The 18,439-nt window shown below is 34.2% G+C and overlaps 1 protein-coding gene across 1 annotated transcript; it reads left to right on the forward strand.

Annotated features, from left to right (window-relative positions):
- The first annotated feature begins 670 nt into the window (after window positions 1-670).
- LOC110817257 (sec23/sec24 transport family protein) lies at window positions 671-17,348 on the forward strand. Its single transcript, XM_088213430.1, has 14 exons — window positions 671-1,106; window positions 1,648-1,713; window positions 2,431-2,484; window positions 2,579-2,751; window positions 2,919-3,105; window positions 3,178-3,323; window positions 3,392-3,546; window positions 3,911-3,992; window positions 4,072-4,187; window positions 5,283-5,381; window positions 5,617-5,740; window positions 6,421-6,698; window positions 16,453-16,667; window positions 16,768-17,348. Exons 1-14 carry the CDS (start codon window positions 779-781, stop codon window positions 16,977-16,979), a joined length of 2,235 nt encoding a protein of 744 aa, XP_088069556.1. The 5' UTR covers window positions 671-778; the 3' UTR covers window positions 16,980-17,348.
- The last annotated feature ends 1,091 nt before the right edge of the window (window positions 17,349-18,439 follow it).

The following is an 18,439-nucleotide window of genomic DNA, read 5'->3' on the forward strand; positions in this document are numbered from 1 at the left end:
TTCGACAATAACAGTCGACTGAGGTTTATAAAAGCGTCTAGAGATTCCTAAACCTTTGTTACCATATTAAGAATGATTTTTAACTATGCATATTCTATTAAATATTACAGTACTATATGTACAGATTTTTTAGGACAAAAAAATAAAAGTTAATTACAAATGATATTATTTTATCTTTTAATTTGATACTCTCATTTATTTTTTTGATTTTCTTCATCTTCAAAACCATTATTTCTTTCTTCTTTAGCATATTAATATATATTTTTCTTTAATATCATATTTTTCTCTTTTTAATACTTTGATTTACTTCATTTTTAAGAGAAATATATTGAGTAGAATTTTTTTTTGTTCTTCATAGTTTGGATAAAGTATCTGTGTGATTGTTATATTACTAAATTTGATAACATGAATTTTATGATATTTATATATTGGAACTTGTTAAATTTAACTTAAAAAAATAACCAAAAAAAATGAATTGAAAATAATAAAAATAAGATCTTAATGTTAAAAACTAAAATACTGGAGTCATTTTAAAAAATAAATAAAATATAAAATATAAAAAATTTGCAATTAAATTCCACGGCAAATTCTGTCGTTTCCACGTGGCACAATGTTACTGGTTTATTCTATGTGGCGCCATTGGGAAAAAAACGCTAATGTACGACGGTGGACAACGCACTGCCTCTCGAGTCAACTCGCCTGAGCCAGGATCCCCAATTTTCCCACCTCCACCAAGAAATTATTGACAAGTTACGGGAAAAGCACTAAATCTGTACCAATGGCAGTCCGAGCGACGGTGTCACGGTTCCCGATCGACCGAGACGCGCAGGAGGCATCAGGGCTGCCCTGGGGCGTGACTGTGACGCCGTTCGCGGTGAAGGACGAGAACGGCCAAGCTCCGGTGTACGGATCTGGGGGTGATCTTCTGCCAAGGTGCGAGAATTGCTACGCCTATTTCAACACGTACTGCGAGCTGGACCAGTGGACGTGGAACTGCGCGCTCTGTGGAACTCTTAATGGCCTCTCCAGTGAGGCCATTACGCGCTACTCACGCCCTCAGTCTTGCGCTGAGATGATGTCCTCCTTCATCGATCTTGAGTTGTCTAGTGAGTTTTTTGGTTTTTATTTTCGTTTTCGGTTCATTTTGCTGAATTCAGATTGGTGAAGTTTGGTTCGCGGCGGGCGGTAGAGAACAGCTTAATGAGGAAGTTTGTGATTCCTTAAAAAGGAGATAAAATTAAGCTTTTTTTTCGTAATTTAAATTTGGTTTTGGGCGTTATTTTTTTCCCCCTGGTATTTTGTGTGTGTTGGGATGGGAGTTTGGGGAAGGGCAATTGAAATGGATTTGGATAGTTTTTTTTGTTTGTTTCTTTGGGATGTGAGAATCTGGTAGGAGGATGGCAAATTCAAATAAGTCAATGTGACTCTTAAGCAATGCTGGAAAATATGGATGTCATTCCTTTTTTACTATGTGGAAACTTTTGAAGGAATGAGGATTTGGAATGACGGAAATTTTTTGGGGTTCTCAAAGTTTTATTTGCGTAGATGGTTTTGCATATTTGAGATTACGACCTTATTTGTATTTGAAGCTCTTCTGTTCTTGGTTGATTTCTTAATTTATGTTTGGTTATCATTTCTTTTTTGAAGTGGAAGGATCAGAGGAAGAAATAATGCAAGCTCGTCCAGTCTATGTTGCAGCCATTGATTTGTCATGTAAGAGTTCATTGCATATGTGTATCAACTTTGTGATTGGTAATTCTATTCCAAGGATTGTTCTACTGTGATGGTAATTTATTAAATTCTCATGGAGTTTCACTAATTAGAGGTTGACTTACACAGTTGAGAGTTTTTGACATGTGCTGTCTCCATAATAGACACTAGCTCGTTCAAATGTAATATACGATTTTATGCAGACCATTTTCCTTTTCTAATTGAAAAATAAATTTTGCTAATTGAGCAAGTTTGTATGATGTTGCTTATATGAAACTGAGATGTTCCAATGTTGTCAAGCAGATTGCATGGGCTAAAATCAATTTTGTGAACAACGAAGTATCCCAAATAATAAAAAGGGCTAGGCAAGTACATCAAATTGCTATCATTTGATAAAGAAAAACACATACTGGAGCTGGAAATTTTACCAACCTATATATTATCAGTATTTGGTCATGTTTCTCTCTTTTCTTTTACTTTTTCGAATGTCAACTTTTAGCATGTAAAAAACTAAAAGTTGTGGCATGAACATACCCCAAGCTCCGGGCTTTTCTTTTTATTAAACATAATTCTGAATTTTTCCTCTAAATTTTAATTTTCTTTTCAAATATTCAGGTCACAGAATCGTTTCTTTTGGCCTTTGTTTGCATATATTTTTATTTTAGAGAGTTCTTGGAGTTCTGTTTATCTTTAATGAAATTATCTCGGATTTATCTGCAGCTTCAGAAGAATTTTTGGAGCTTACTAAAAGTGCACTTCTAGCAGCTTTGGAAGGTTAATACTTCTCAGGAAAAAAGTGAGATTTTGATTCTTTCTTATGTTCCTGTTCTCTGAAGAGTAAATTATTTTTTCCTGATTGATGTTTCAGCTCTTGTGCCTGGGGCTCTTTTTGGGCTAGCTACCTTCAGCCACAAATTGGGGCTCTATGATGTTCAAGGCCCCATACCAGTAGTAAAGAATGTCTTTATTCCTGCTGATGCAGAGGAAACCTTACAGTTGGAACTTGAAGATGTCATGCCATTGTTACAATTCTTGGCTCCGGTATGGTAGTCAGGGTCTTTATCATCTTTTGATTTGGGACTCTCTCTCTCTGAGTGCTATGCTTTTCGGGTGAATTCAACTATTTCGTGAGTTTGCTCATCATCTTGAATTGTCATACTTTTACAATTAATATAGTTAATGTTTTAGAGTTGATGTTTCTGTTACAGGTGGAAACTTGTAAGGATCGTATCACTGCTGCTCTTGAAACACTCAGACCTACAACTTCTTGGGAGAGATCCACTGGAGCAGTTCAAGGACTTGATGGTGTTTTGATGGGTGGGCGTGGTTTTGGTGTGGCAATGGAAAGCCTTTTCAAATACCTTGGGTCAGAATATGGGAACACATTTGCATTAGGTGCAATATGAAGTATAAAGTTCATATTTTTTTGACTTTTTACACTGTTTGATCTGTGGAACGTGACTGCAGCTAGAGTCTTTGCCTTTCTTTCTGGTCCTCCGGATTATGGAGCTGGGCAACTAGATACAAGGAGGTATGGTGAGCAATATGCCAGTAAAGGGGAGGATGCTGACTGTGCTTTACTTCCTGAGCAGACATCTTTTTACAAGGATCTGGTAATTTCCATTTCAGTTTCTTTAGAATCTCTATTTTTGAAAATGTGCTACTGACATTTATTTTACAGGCTAATGTTGCTGTTCAAGCAGGTGTATGTGTGGACATTTTTGCCGTGACAAATGAGTATACAGATTTGGCGTCACTGAAATTTCTTAGTATTGAAAGTGGAGGCTCATTATTTCTTTATTCAAATACTGATGATTCAACACTTCCTCAGGACATGTGAGCTTCGAATGCTATAACAATCAACATTAGGAATGTTATGTATTTTACGTAATTAAGACCAAAAGGAAAAGAGAACCATTTACAAAAAGCATTATGGTTTTTCTTCTAATCAAAATGGGGATTGTGTTAGAATCTCAAGTCATACCAAAAGAACAAGAAAAATAAAAACTATATTGCATACTAATTATCTAAACATAACCTCATAATGCATTTGTTGTTGATGCTATAAAATAGAATGGCTACTTTTACTTCTCATTTGAACACAAATATAACAAACAAGTTTACTTTATAGATTTCACATTCAAGACCACTTTTTTGCTAGTTTGCAATCAGACAATAATATTGCGTAAGTCTTCTGTAGGTATCGAATGCTGAGTCGACCATATGCATTCAATTGTATACTGCGGCTGAGGACATCTTCTGAATTCAGTCCCGGTCATTCTGTGAGTGGTTATAATGAATTGTTTGATTTTTAAGAAGGATTGTCTTACTTTCTTTAATACTTTCCTTTTCTTTTTTCAGTATGGTCATTTCTTCCTAGATCCTCAATATGAAAATGTTCAACATATCATATGTTGTGATTCTTATGCAACCTATGCTTATGACTTCGATTTTGCCAATAATACTGGCTTTTCCAGGTACAAATATGTCGTGCTATAGAAATTTTTCATAATTGATTGTCATTTATCATAAAGGTGTATTAATACATGAAACAGGAAGCTTAAAATCTGGTATTGAGTGCATTTCATATGCTTACGCTGTTCTTTTAGTCTGGGTGCTCTACCTTGCATGAATATGGTAGATCTATGAAACTCTGTTGTCAGGCTAATCCTTACTAGTTTTTAGTTTAGGACTTTCAACTTTGTCTTGTACAAAATTTGTTAATGTAGGCACATGGTATGTGTGTCCTTATGCAATAATGTTAATTTATTAAAGTAATAAATATATTTGTCAAATAAACAATATTATGTTTAAACATCACCTAGGTTTCTTTCCCCCGTCCCATACCCTTCTTCCTTTTTGTCTTGTTTCAGTAAATAACAAAATTTTTCTTCATTCAGAAAGTTAGATTTTCGATCGTAATTGTGTCTCTGCTGGCATTATCATGAGCTTATGAAAGGCATATTCATCATTTTGTCAGTAACAAAGACAGCTAGTGAAAACTGCATACTGCTTCATTGTTGTTTGAATCAGTTGTGCCATTTTTTTATTCCCTTTTTTGGTGCATATAAAAACAATAACCAAATTTAACTTCAATAATTCCCCACCCATGCACTCATGCATACTTAGCAATAAGGGAGTTATTTGACTGGGAATTTGATCCATGACTGTAAAGCACTCAACAAGTTTTGACTTGGGCAACAATGATCAGGCAAGTGCCTGTAGTGCCTTTATTCCATTTTTGTTTACGTCTCTCATAACCCATAGAACTAAAGTTGACATGCCTATGAACCATTTTTTTTTTCTTTTTCCTCTTTGTTAACACAACATTTCTGGTACTTTTCTGGTTGGAAGTTAGCTGTTCATTCATGATTGTCTTTTTTCTCCCTCATTGATGATGACGTCATAATGAGCTTATTACAGGCATTTCCCTGGTTCCATGACGCTTTTCTTTCATAATATTTTGGTTGTCGATCAAATGTGCTCTGTTGCACCACGGTTAATTTACTGCAATATGCATAAACAGGCAGGAGAACTATAAAACTAAAGGTTATCTTATTGATATTTTGTAGACATGTTGCAGAACAGCCTGTGTTGCAGATTGCTTTCCAATATACAGTTGTTGTGCCTCCTGAAGAACTTAAAAGTTCAGAACCAGTTTCATCAAGTAGGTACGGTTAGTTCTATGGCATAGATATTTATTAGTTGATGCCATTTTTTTGGATCTTTGCTTCTCATGAATGGCCTGTTTTAATATGTGCTGGCAACTTCTTATTGTATATTACATGTCGATTAGATGCATGAATCTGACATGCATGCTGGTGGAGGCTACCCCTCGCTAGCCTTATGGTGTCCCCATTCTCTTTGGAGTATTCAGACTTGGCTTGATGTCATATATTTATGCAGAAGCAAGAATTCACTGAAAAGAAGACTGAGGATACGAACACTGCAATTTGGAACTTCCCAAAACATTAATGAACTTTATGACAGTGTTGATCCTGAAGTGGTTCTATCATTACTTGTTCACAAGGTACTCTCTTTTCTTTCCAGAAAACCTTACTGTAGAGGTTGACTTCACTTGGCAGTTCATGCTTTCATTTTCAGCATTCTGTTATTTATTTTTCTTTTCTTATTTACTTCATTATGAGATGCCAGTGATAGAAGATTTATGTACTCATCACATTAGTGTTTAGGAAGATTGGCATGGCAATGAGGAGTCCTTTATAATTACTTTCCTTCCCTCATATACCTGATGTTTACGGATTATGTTTAGTTATTTCTTTCATGGGATACTGGATGTTGTTTCATGTTTTAAGCCAAAAATTAATTGGCAGATTAGGGAGTGCTTTTAAATATAATGTGTTTCTTAACTCCATTCTGTTATGTGCTTTTACAAAGTTCATTGCTTGATTTTGAAGGTGCCTCTTCCTGGGGCCCTTTACCCTTTGATCTGCACACTATAGTTTTGAGGGTTTGCCACATCTGATTTGTCAAAAGAACAGAGATTTTCTGCAGGAAAGTCAATTCGCTTAGACTTTATCCTCTTTTTATGTGGTGCAGTAAATAAGCTCTGCTAACCTTTCAAAATTTGTATAAGACTGAAAATTGGAAATGGTAGCATTTTGGAGGAAAACTAAGGTTGCTTTGTTCTTTTGTAAGTAGTAAATTTTCTTAGTGATTGTTGGTTATATACATTGTTGAATTCTGCAGGTTATATTAGCCTCTCTGGGCCAAGGAGTACGAGAGGGCAGGATATTGCTTCATGATTGGCTAGTAATCCTCACAGCTCAATACAATGATGCCTTTAAACTTGCTCAGTGCAAGAATGGAAGTTCCGGGACTTCTCATATTGATGTTTCATTTTCACAATGCCCACAACTTCAGCCTTTACCTCGATTAGTTTTTGCTTTGCTTCGAAATCCTCTTCTCCGCTTACATGAAGAAGGTGTTCATCCTGACTACAGGATCTATTTGCAATGCCTTTTCAGGTATTTGTTGCTCATGTTGATATTGGAATCATTCACTTATCCAAAAGGCATTTATAATGTTTTGAACTGTTAGAATATAGATAATTAACTGAGTCATTTCCTATTAGTTTAAGCATTTAGGATAGTTGACGATTATAAATTATTTGACATGATACCAGACTAAGAAGTCTAGAATTTAAATCCTGGTTATTGCTCCATTTTTTTAATCAAGTTTCAGCATGAGAGTGGACTTGTGTTTGATCCACCTTTTAGTTAGCAGGTTTGTGCATGGAGGAATGTGTTAAGAGTGCAAATAATTGATGGGATTTTTTCTTGTAAACTTGAACTTTTATGATAATTTAAGAGTGTTAACTTACTATGTCAAACAGCAATTCATTTTCTCGCATTGTCAAATGGCAATTATGTGCTTAACTGATGATATTAGTTTGTGTCATAGATGTGAAAAAAATTCATTTTGTAGGCAAATAGGATTGACGAATGAGGCATGTGCCTTTATGTTATCGTCATGGCACACTTACTTCCGAATGTTCCTTGGATATTTCCCAGAGGTCTCCTAAACTAGGACTTGTACCTTAATAGCAATTTAGCAACCCCAGGTACCTACATTAATGAGACGGGTTTTAAAGCCTGCTTAGTGTCATGGCACACTTTTTTTGAGAAGATGGCTTCTAGCACATATTGACAATATGCCGGCATGCTTCGTAACTTCTTTTAACGTTATGAAGAATTTGAAGGTGACTATGACAGACATTAACTAAATATTCTATTAACAGTGGGTGCCATCGATTTTTAAAATAAGTGGAATTTATAAATTAGTCAAAATGTTAATGAGATCCTGCTAAATCTTTACAAGAAGGGGGTGATCCTTAAAACAAAAACTATAGGATCATGAAAAATGCATCTCTAACTCTACCAAAAGAAAGAGCCACATCTTCAAGTTGTATTTCTTTCTAAAAAACCTACGTAGTAACCATGTGGTCAAGAGAAGTTTTCTTCTCCTATTTTCCTTCGGATAACGTGCCAAGCTAAAGCTAAATTTGATATTTACCCTAAAGTCACCCAACTCAGCTTGAGGAAGTGAACAACTACATACCAGAGGTGATGAAAGAAAGGACACCATAAAGGCAAATTATCTGAGGTCTCCAAGGTCCCTTACAAAGATAGCAACCATAAACAAGATCTTTCCATTTTCCTGAAGATTGTTAGTAGTAACGGTCTTCCCTTGCTATCTCAAAAAGAAAAAAAAAAGAAAAGAAAAGAGCTCCCCTTGTGCAACTTCCCACATCAGATAAGAAACTATTCTTCCATTTGGCTAGTCTTTACTCAAAACTAGTCACCACTAGATCCCAAATGGCTGTTTCTAAACTTAGCATCTAATTTGAGCCCATGATATTTGAGGGACAAAGAGAACATCTTAGAGACCATCTCGGCACATGCCTTCGTCTCTAGGCCTTCCTCGAATTGGACCACTTGTAACATGGCTAATTTATCTGTACATCTAAGTCAACCAAGAAAGAGAAAATATATCATGTTTAGGAGGGCCTTGCAGTTCTGTCTGCAAATAAAATATTATTATTAGAAAAGAGTAGGTCAGTTGCCTCCAAGATATCTTCATATCCAACAACCAAACTTTGAAATCTATCTTGCTTCACATCTCTTGCAGTAAGTCTGTTAAGGGCCTCCAAAACGACAATGAAAAGGTAGAAAAGAGTGCCCCCTTATGATACGGAACCCGATGATCAAATATTAGATTCAGAACACTCATATATATTTAGCATAAATAACTTAGAATTCTAAATAAATCCTCTCTACCAACTAACCTGTAATTGAGAATTTAAATGATTAGGATGAAAGAAGCAAAAATGAATAAACACCACAAGATAACTTAATAAGTTAATTCAATTTTTAATGCAACAAGAAGAATAAGAGTTCTCACTTGTCAAAATTCTACCAAAAGCAATGAAATTTATTCAATAATCGACATGTGTCATATTACATTATAAATGAGATATTTATTGGTTAAAACACCTATATTCTACCAAAAGATCATAAGATGACCTAGGAAACATGAACATAATTTAAATGACTTAGGAAAATATAGTATTAAATGACATAGGGGAACATGGTATTAAATTATCTAGGAAAACATAATATTAAATGACCTAGAGGAACATAGTATTAAATGATATAGGAAAATATAATATTAAATGATATAGGAAAATATCGTATTAATTGACTTATGAAAATATGAACATAATTTAATTATTTAATAAATGATCAAAATGATTCTAAGCATTCATTCTAAATTCTGCTCACACACTTGGACAAAATTAATGATCTTCTTTGGTTTCTTTGATTCTTCAAATAGTTCACGTGTTAAGTTCTTGTTGTATTCATATTTGTACAAAGTTTTGAAATGTATGTTTTAGCTTTTTGCTTGAAATTTTGTGATTGGACCAGTTGGCATTATCATATCTTCTTCATGCTTCTTTTTAATGCCTTTTGAACCCATGTTCGCATTATTCCCTCATTCTTCAAGAGGATTCGTCCTCGAATCTGCATTCATATCAAACGGAGAAAGATAAACAAACGTTAAAAGTAGTGGACTCAGAATACTCATCAGGGAGATCAATCCGATAAGCATTATCATTTATTTTCTCCAACACTTGAAATGGTCAATCGCTTCTCGGATCCAACTTTGACTTCCTTTGTTTTGGAAACCTTTCCTTACACATATGTACCCAAATCCAATCGTCAAGTTCAAGTACAACTTGTTTTTGCCCTTTATTAGCCATTTGAGCATAAACTTGGTTTTTCTTTTTAATTTGCTCACGCGCTTTCTCATGGATAGTTTTAACCATTTTAGTCTTCTTACCATCTAAACTAGAAATTTCACGTAAAGCTAATGGCATTAAATTCAAAACAGTTAATGGATTAAAACGTTACACAATTTCAAAAGGTAAAAAACCTGTAGAAAAATGAATAATATAATTATATGCAAACTTAATGATTGACAAACAATCTTCTCAAGTTTTTAAATTCTTACCAATAACAATATGCAACAAAGTTCCCAAAGTTCGATTGACAACTTCAGTTTGACCATCAGTTTGTGGATGACAAGTATTAGAATACAAAAGTTTAGTTCCTAATTTATTTCATACAGTTTTCCAAAAATGACTCAAGAATTTAACATCACGATAAGAAACAATAGTTTTAGGTACACCATGTAACCTTACTACTTCTCTAAAGAATAATATATTAGCAATATTTGTTGCGTCATTAGTTCTGTGACATGCAATGAAATGTGTCATTTTACTAAATTTATCAACTACAACGAATATGCTATCTCTATCTCTTATAGTTTTAGGCAAACGTAACACAAAATCTATAAAAATGTCAGTCCAAGGTTGAGTAGAAACTGATAATGGAGTGTATAAACCATGCGGTTTGGACTTAGATTTAGCCTATCTATATGCAATACGAGATGAACAAAGTTTCTCAACATCCCTACGCATGTTTGGCCAATAAAAATGCTCAGTCAAAATGTCCAAAGTTTTATGCATGCCAAAATGACCCATTAATCCCCCACTATGAGACTCACGAACAAGTAATTCACGCAATGAACATGTAGGCACACACAATTGTCTTCCACAAAATAAAAATCGCTCATGCCTATAAAACTTATCAAATGCATCATGTTCACGAGCAGTATAAATATTGCAAAAATCAGAATCAGTAGCATACATATCTTTGAGTTGTTCAAATCCTAACAACTTAGAAGTAAGTGTAAAAATTAAAGCGTACCTTCTAGATAATGCATATGACACCACATTGTCTTTACCTTGCTTGTAATGAATCACATAGGGAAAAGGCTCAGTGAACTCTATCCACTTTGCATGTCTTTTATTAAGCTTCCCTTGTCCCTTTAAACGCTTGAGGGACTCATAATCAGTATGAATCATAAATTCCTTTGGAAGTAGGTAATGCTGCCACATTTGCAGTGTACGAATTAAAGTATATAATTGTTTGTCATAAGTAGAATAATTCAATGGTGCCCCATTTAACTTTTCGTTGAAGTATGCAATTGGACATTTATCTTGCATTAAAACAGCTCCAATACCTGTTCCAGAAGCATCACATTCAATTTCAAAAATTTTAGAAAAATCAGGTAAATAAAGAACAAATGTAAAATACAATTTATCTTTCAAAGTTTTGAATACATGCTCTTGTTCCTCCCTCCATTTGAATCCAACCTCCTTTTTTACCACTGTAGTTAAAGGAGCAGTAATAGTTGAGAAATTTTTCACAAATCTTCTACAAAAACTAGCCAGCCCGTGAAAACTCCTCACATCAAGTACACTCCTAGGTGTTGGTCATTCTTGTATAGCTTTCACTTTGTCACTATTAACCTCAACTCCCTTTGCACTAATAATAAACCCTAAAAACATAACTTGATCAAAGTAAAAAGTACACTTCTGTAAGTTAACAAACAATTGTTCTTTTTTTAAAATTTCTAAAACAGTTCTAACATGCACAAGATGATCATCCAAAGATTTGTTATAAATTAGAATATCATCAAAATAAGTCAACAAATTTTCTAAGAAATTCACGCAAGACATGATTCATTAACCTCATTCTGAATGTAGTAGGTGTATTAGTTAAACCAGATGGCATAACCATCCACTCGTACAAACCATATTTAGTTTTGAATGCAATTTTCCATTCATCACCTAGTTTCATAGGAATTTGGTGATATCTACTTTTGATATCAATCTTTGTAAAAATACATGCACCATGCAATTCATCTAACATGTCCTTTAATTTAGGAATAGGATGACGATACTTTACAGTGATTTTATTGACTGCACGACAGTCAATACACATCTTCCATGATCCATCTTTCTTAGGAACTAGCAACACAGGAACTACACATGGATTCATGCTTTCCCTTACATACTTTTTTGCCAAGAGTTCATCTACTTGCCTTTGGAGTTCTTTTGTTTCATTTGAATTACTTCTATCTGCTGGCCTATTAGGAATTGCAAAATCAAGGATGAAATTAATTTGATGCTCAATACCCCTTAGAGGTGGTAATCTTTTTGGCATATTATCAGGAAACACATCATCAAACTCCTGCAATAAAGAAACAAACATACTAGGCAAATTTGGATTAAGGTTAGTTTTAGATAAATAAATTTCTCTAAACCTAAGCACTATCAAAGCTCTCTTACTTGCATAAGCACTCCTTAATTCCCTTTCATTTGAATACAAATCAGTTTGTTTTCACTCTTTTCTTCTCTCAATATACTTTTCTCTCTTGTGCTTCCCTATTTCTTTTTCTCACTAGTGCAATCACTCACCACTTGGCTATTATTATTTTTTTTTTCTTTTTCAACCTCTTTTTCCTCATTTCTTTTACTTCTCTCACTATCCGAATTTCTATTAAAAGTTTGTTTCATTTTTATTTGATCCTTATACACTTCTAAAAGAGATAATGGCGCAAGTGTGAAATTTCTGCCATTCAAAATAAGTGAGTACCTATTTGTGTACCCATCATGTATGGCTCTTCTATTAAATTGTCTAGGTCAACCTAACAACAAATGACTAGCTTGCATGGGTACTACATCATATAATAATATTTCATCAACATATTTCCCAATGGAGAATGAAATTATAACATGTTTAATCACCTTCACTTCTCCACAATTATTCAACCATTGCAGTTTGTAAGGTCTTGGATGCTTTTCACATATTAAACCTAATTTCTCCACCAAAGTATTACTAGCTACATTTCCACAACTCTCTCCCTCAATAATCACAACACAAACTTTTTCACTTATAAGATATCGTGTATGGAACAGATTTTCTCTTTGTTCTAAACTTTCCTCCTTAACTTGCATATTTAGAGAACGCCTAATAACCAATGATTCTCCGCACGCAGCACACTCAACATCATCATTACAATTTTCGAAAGGTGGTATATTATCACAATCAAAATCAGATTCAGACTGAACATCTCCATTGTCCCTAATAAACATGACCTTCTTATTTGGACATTGTGAAGCAATATGTCCCACTCCCAAACATCTAAAACATTTAATATTTTTATGTTTATTAGATATGTGAAATTAGAAGTACCTTTAATAAATGATGGGGTACCTTTATCTTTGCCATTGTTGAAATTTATAGTCTTCTCCTTGGAACCAAAACTCTTCTCCTTGATCTTCTCCTCTTTCTTAGGCCACTTTGAATTCCAATTGCTATTAGAACCAGAATATGACCTTGCTATACCCTTACTTTTCAATTGTCTTTCTACTTTCATAGTCATATTAACCATCTTTTCCAACTCAACATAGTGATGTAATTCAACTATATCGGCAATTTATCTATTCAAGCCACTTAGAAATCGTGTCATGATAACTGTTCTATCGTCCTCGATATTTACTCGAATCGTGGCTATCTCCATTTCTTTGTGATAATCTTCAACTGATTTAGACCCTTAAGGGTGTCTTTGCAATTTCTGATTGAGCTCTCAATAGTAAAATGATAGAACAAACCTTTTTTCTCATAATAGCTTTCATTTGAGTCTAAGTGGTGATGAGTACCTCTCCATTATGTCTCCTAGAGATGAATAATTGATCCCACCAAACCAAAGCATAATCAGTAAATTCAACGGTTGCCAATTTCACCTTCTTCTCCTCTGAGTAGTTATTACATTCAAATATCAACTCAACTTTTCACTCTCATTCTAGATAAATTTCAACATCATTTCTACCTTGAAAAGAGGGAATCTTTATCTTGATAGAATTAAGGTTGTTGTCCCGCCTTTCGGGTCTTCTTCATACCGTTGACTCTTCATTATCTTCACCTACTTCCCTGTCTATCTTGTCATTGTTCAATATATTTCTTTTTCCCCTATTTTGCCTCATTTGATTAGAACCACCTTGTCGGCCTTGAAAGCTATCTATATCACCTTTCATATTGTCTATGTTCCTGTTATGCTTATCAAACTGTCTTTGCATTGCTTCTAACATAAAGGCTATGTCATTCATGGTTATTTCACGTTCCCTACTTTCAAAATTTGACATGATGTAAAACTTGCCAAAAAAATGTTAGTAAAGAAAATTCCTCCCAACACTCCCTTATGTGTTTCACTCTTGAATAGATTTGTCACTTCTCTTGTGTTTTCACTCAGGATTTTGTCTCTTATCCTCTTTTACATTCACACCCTCAAGCCTTTTACCATTCTATTCTTTTCTTCAAGTTGTACTTCAGAATTGAAAGCAACTTAATCAAGATAAATAAGTAGTTGTTTATGTGACATTTCAAGGAATGCTAATCAATAAGAAGGTAAACAATTAACACTATATGCAAATTAGGTAAATAAAAATAGAATCTAAACACACGGATTAAGGTGGGTGCGTTTCTTTAAATTAATTAAAATAATTAGGATGCAATTAACTATTTTTAGTGTAATGGAAACAAGAGATATATGAAGAAACGAAACTAAGAATGCAAGAAAAGCGATTTTCGACTAATGATAATAGAATTCAGATCACTCCTAATGAGAAATCTGAATACATAAACCTGTAATCTATTCCCAATGTAAGCATACACTCTAGATAATAAAAACTATGCTATTGTGAGACAATATATGTGAAGTGGATGCACTTTGACTAAAATGGACAGAATTGAAAGTTCAATGAACACACATTTTCTCTTTTGCAATAGAAGCCGATTCTGATTTTGTTTCTTTCCTTTTCTCTCCTTTTTTTTACTTTTCTTTTAATTTTTTTTTGAAATTCGGCTAACAAGAACAAAATATTATACATAATTGAAGAATAAGAACAAAGTGCAACCAAAATTAAGAATAATAAAGATAGAAGTTGAACAATCTAAACAAATAAAAATAAGAAGATAAACTTAAATAAATCAAACACAAATGATACTTAGAGATTTATCCAATGCCAAAGCTTTGATACCAAATTGATGCGGAACCCAAAGATCAAAGATTACATTCAAAACTCCACATATATATTTAGTATAGATAACTTAAAAACTTTAAACAAATTCTCCCTACCAAACCCACAACTAACCTATAATTGAGAAATTGGATGATTGAGATGAAAGAAGCAATAACGAATAAACGATACAAGATAACTTGATAAGTTAATTCAATTCTTGATGTAACAAGAAGAATAAGAATTCTCACTTGTCAAAATTCTATCAAAGGCAATGAAATTCATTCAATAATCGAAATGTGTCATATTATATTATAAAGAAGATATTTATAGGCTAAAACATTTAGATTCTACCAAAGGATCATAATTAGATGACGTAGGAAACATGAATATAATTTAAATGACCTAGGGAAGCATAATATTGAATGACATAGGAAAACATGATATTAAATGATTTAGGAGAATATAGTATTAAATGACCTAGGCAAACATAATATTAAATGATTTAAGTAAACATGAACATAATTTAATTATTTAGAAAATGACCAAAATGATTCTAAACATTCATTCTAAATTCTGCCCACACGCTTGGACAAAATTAATGATTTTCTTTGGCTTTTTTGATTCTTTAAATAGTTCACATGTACTAAATTCTTGTTGTATCCATCTTTATACAAAGTTTTGAATGTATGTCTTAGCTTCTTGACTTAAAATCTTGTGATTGGATCAAGTGGCATTGTAATATTTTCTTGATGCTTCTCTTTAATGCCTTGCGAACAAATGTCCGCATCACCTTATCTAAGGTCTGTTGAGACTTGAAATAAGTCCAAAGGCTCGCAATTAAGAGGACAAGAAAAGGTAAAAAAAAAAGATGTAAGCCCTTGTAGAAGAACACGGTCTTTTCGCAAAATTAAGTCTAGTTAGCATCTAGAAGATCTTCAAAGGTAGACAATCATAGTCCTTTCCCCTGTCAAGCTTGCAGAAAAAAGCTACTACTTCAGAAGGTACCATTGTTGTAGATATTTTTCTCAACATATAGAAGGCTTAAAAATTAATTGAATCGCTGGTTTAAGTCTTTCCCGGTAGATTGTCAAGAACCTGGTTGTCTAACAACAGCTGGGAAGCAGGTTGGTTTAGTCTTTGAGAAGTTTTAGACCTGAAGGAGGCAGAAAAATGGAGACCAGCGGAGGAAGGAAAGATAGGAGAAAGAACAGAGTTGTGAGGATAGAAGAAGAATAATGTTAAAGAAGATGAGATCACAGAAGAAGAATAATGTTATAGAAGATGAGATGATTTTTACTGATATTTTCTTTATATCCCTTCTACAATTTTGGGTGGTATATATATACCAGTACAGAGAATAAAAACCAAAATAATAACAGACTCGTAATGGTGCAATAGGGGTAGCTGTCGTACCAGTGTCCTATAATACTGAAATTCAAGTAAAATTCCTTTTATAACAGGTAATTCCTGTAACCTAAAGCAGACTTAAAGCATAATTGAAATCCTATACTTAATGGTGCCATTTCAGGTCCTAACACAGATCAATGGAAATATTATCTTTTGCCTATTCTCAATTTCTGCATTTTCTAGGTCACCTAATCTTCTTAAAGGTTGAAATAAAAAATTTACGTCATTTCATTTGTTTATTCTTACTGAAATTAGTCTCAATTTTATGTCATATCATAGTTTTTGCAGCATATATTGTTTTTGTTTTCTCAATCTTCTCTTCTATGAACTAGAAATAATCATGGCCTTCATTGCCTTCACTTTTGATTGAAAATGTGTGTCAGTGCACTGGAACCAAGCTCCCTTCACCGAGCTGTATATCCAGTACTAATGTCATATTCCACACCTGATAAACAAGCGTATCCACGTCACTCGTTGAGTCGTGCAGCACTGATAACAAGTGGCAGTCCAATATTTTTCCTTGATGCCTTTACAACTCTAATTGTGTTTTACTCTTCTACGGCGGATCCAGCACTCCCTTTTCCTCCACCCCATGATTGTAAGTTCTGATTATTAATGATTGCTCGTTTCCTATAGCCCGGGGGTTTCATAATCAATTATCTTCCTTTGCTTTCTTATACAATACTTGTTTCTTCTAGGTCTGTTGCGGACACTGATCAACAAGCTGAAGCAGGAGAGAAGCATCACTCCCAAACTCATTTTTATCCGGGGAGGGCAGGAAGATGCCACAGTGTTTGAGAACTATCTTATTGAGGAACAGGACGTTGATGGAAATGGCTTCACCAGTGTCATGGGTTTTGTTTCTTTCCTTGAAACAATTAACCAAAGTGTTGCTGAATACATGAGATAGAAGACAAAACCAGTACTCAGTTACAAAAAATGGTTGGAGAAGATAGGTTTTAGTTTTTGTTTAAGTAAGTAGAAATATATAATGAACTAGATGGTTTAAATGTGTCCAGCGGGAGAAGATTGGTGAAGTTGAGCAGACAACTGTTGTTAATGTCTGTCTGTGTATTTGTTTTCAACCTGTAAGTTCCATTGTATAAGTAGAGCATAGATCAGGATTAGAGATCAAAATTTTTTCTTTTAAAGAGCACTGGAGACTTCATGGGTTTCTTTCCTCTTTTATTTTCTTTGGTGTTGGTTAGAATGCCAATGCAGGTGATGGGAATATTACAATACCATTTACACTAATGTAAGATTCTTTTGATGTTGTTCATGTCTTTGCCATCTATGTGGGAGCAAAATCATATGTTTGGGTGGTATTGTATTGTATTTATTTATTTATTTCAAACTCCTTCATGTCTGCGCCTGCATATGATTCGCTCTAACAGTTCTTAATATTCTGATTAAAAACTAATCTTATTTCAAAAAATAAAAACTCCCTCACATGAAAACCACTTCAACCCAACATTATAAAAATCCTTACCCTTTTTCTGGGAGATGGTGACAGTATCAGACCAGAAGGAAATTACATCAGCTTGACAAACAGGATCCTCTGACATGAAAACTCGATCATATTCATAGTCAAAAATATTTTTTGAGATAAAAGTACAAATTATGATTTGGTATCAATATGCTTGATGAGCTATATGAATATTTAATTTATTTTAATTATAGTCAAAATGATTGAATATTTTTGTTTAAATGCTTGTAAATAAATTCTCATAATATTGTCAACATAAAAATACCATTTTATTAACCATGTAAAATTGACTGCCACTTGGCATGTTTGAACGGAGCCTCCCCTATGGCAAGGCACGTTTGTTGTTTAACCTCGCCGTCAGTCTCCACCATGGCTGAAGAAGCACTTCACGATAACAGACGCGGAAGAAGATAGGTGAAATCTAGCAGATATTGTCCCAGAAACCCAAGAATCCTATGAACTTTCTCTTGTTGGCCGGTTTTTAACGGATGTGGCGATCAAGTTTAAACCAATGAGGAACACACTGGCCGGCATGTGGAGGCCGTTAGTGGGGTCAGTGTTAAGGAACTCAGAAATGGAAGGTACTTATTTCGCTTTTTTCATGAAGTGGACATCCAAAGAATCATCAATGGAAGCCCTTGGACATTCAACAGCCATCTCCTGGTGTTGCACCAGCTCCAACAGGGTGAGGATCCTAGTAACGTGGACGTAGACTTCTACCAATTTTGGGTCCAAGTCCATGCTTTATCGGCGAGGTGCATGTCAGAAGTCATAGCGCAACAATTCGGTAGCTTTCTAAGGAGGTTTATTGAATATGATACAAAGTAAGTTAACCTTAGTGATCTGGAGTATATGAGGATTTGGGTGGCTGTAAATGTTCGCAA

The sequence above is a fragment of the Carica papaya genome, chromosome 2, assembly GCF_054855325.1.
Source record: "Carica papaya isolate Zhongbai chromosome 2, ASM5485532v1, whole genome shotgun sequence".
Lineage (NCBI taxonomy): Eukaryota > Viridiplantae > Streptophyta > Magnoliopsida > Brassicales > Caricaceae > Carica > Carica papaya.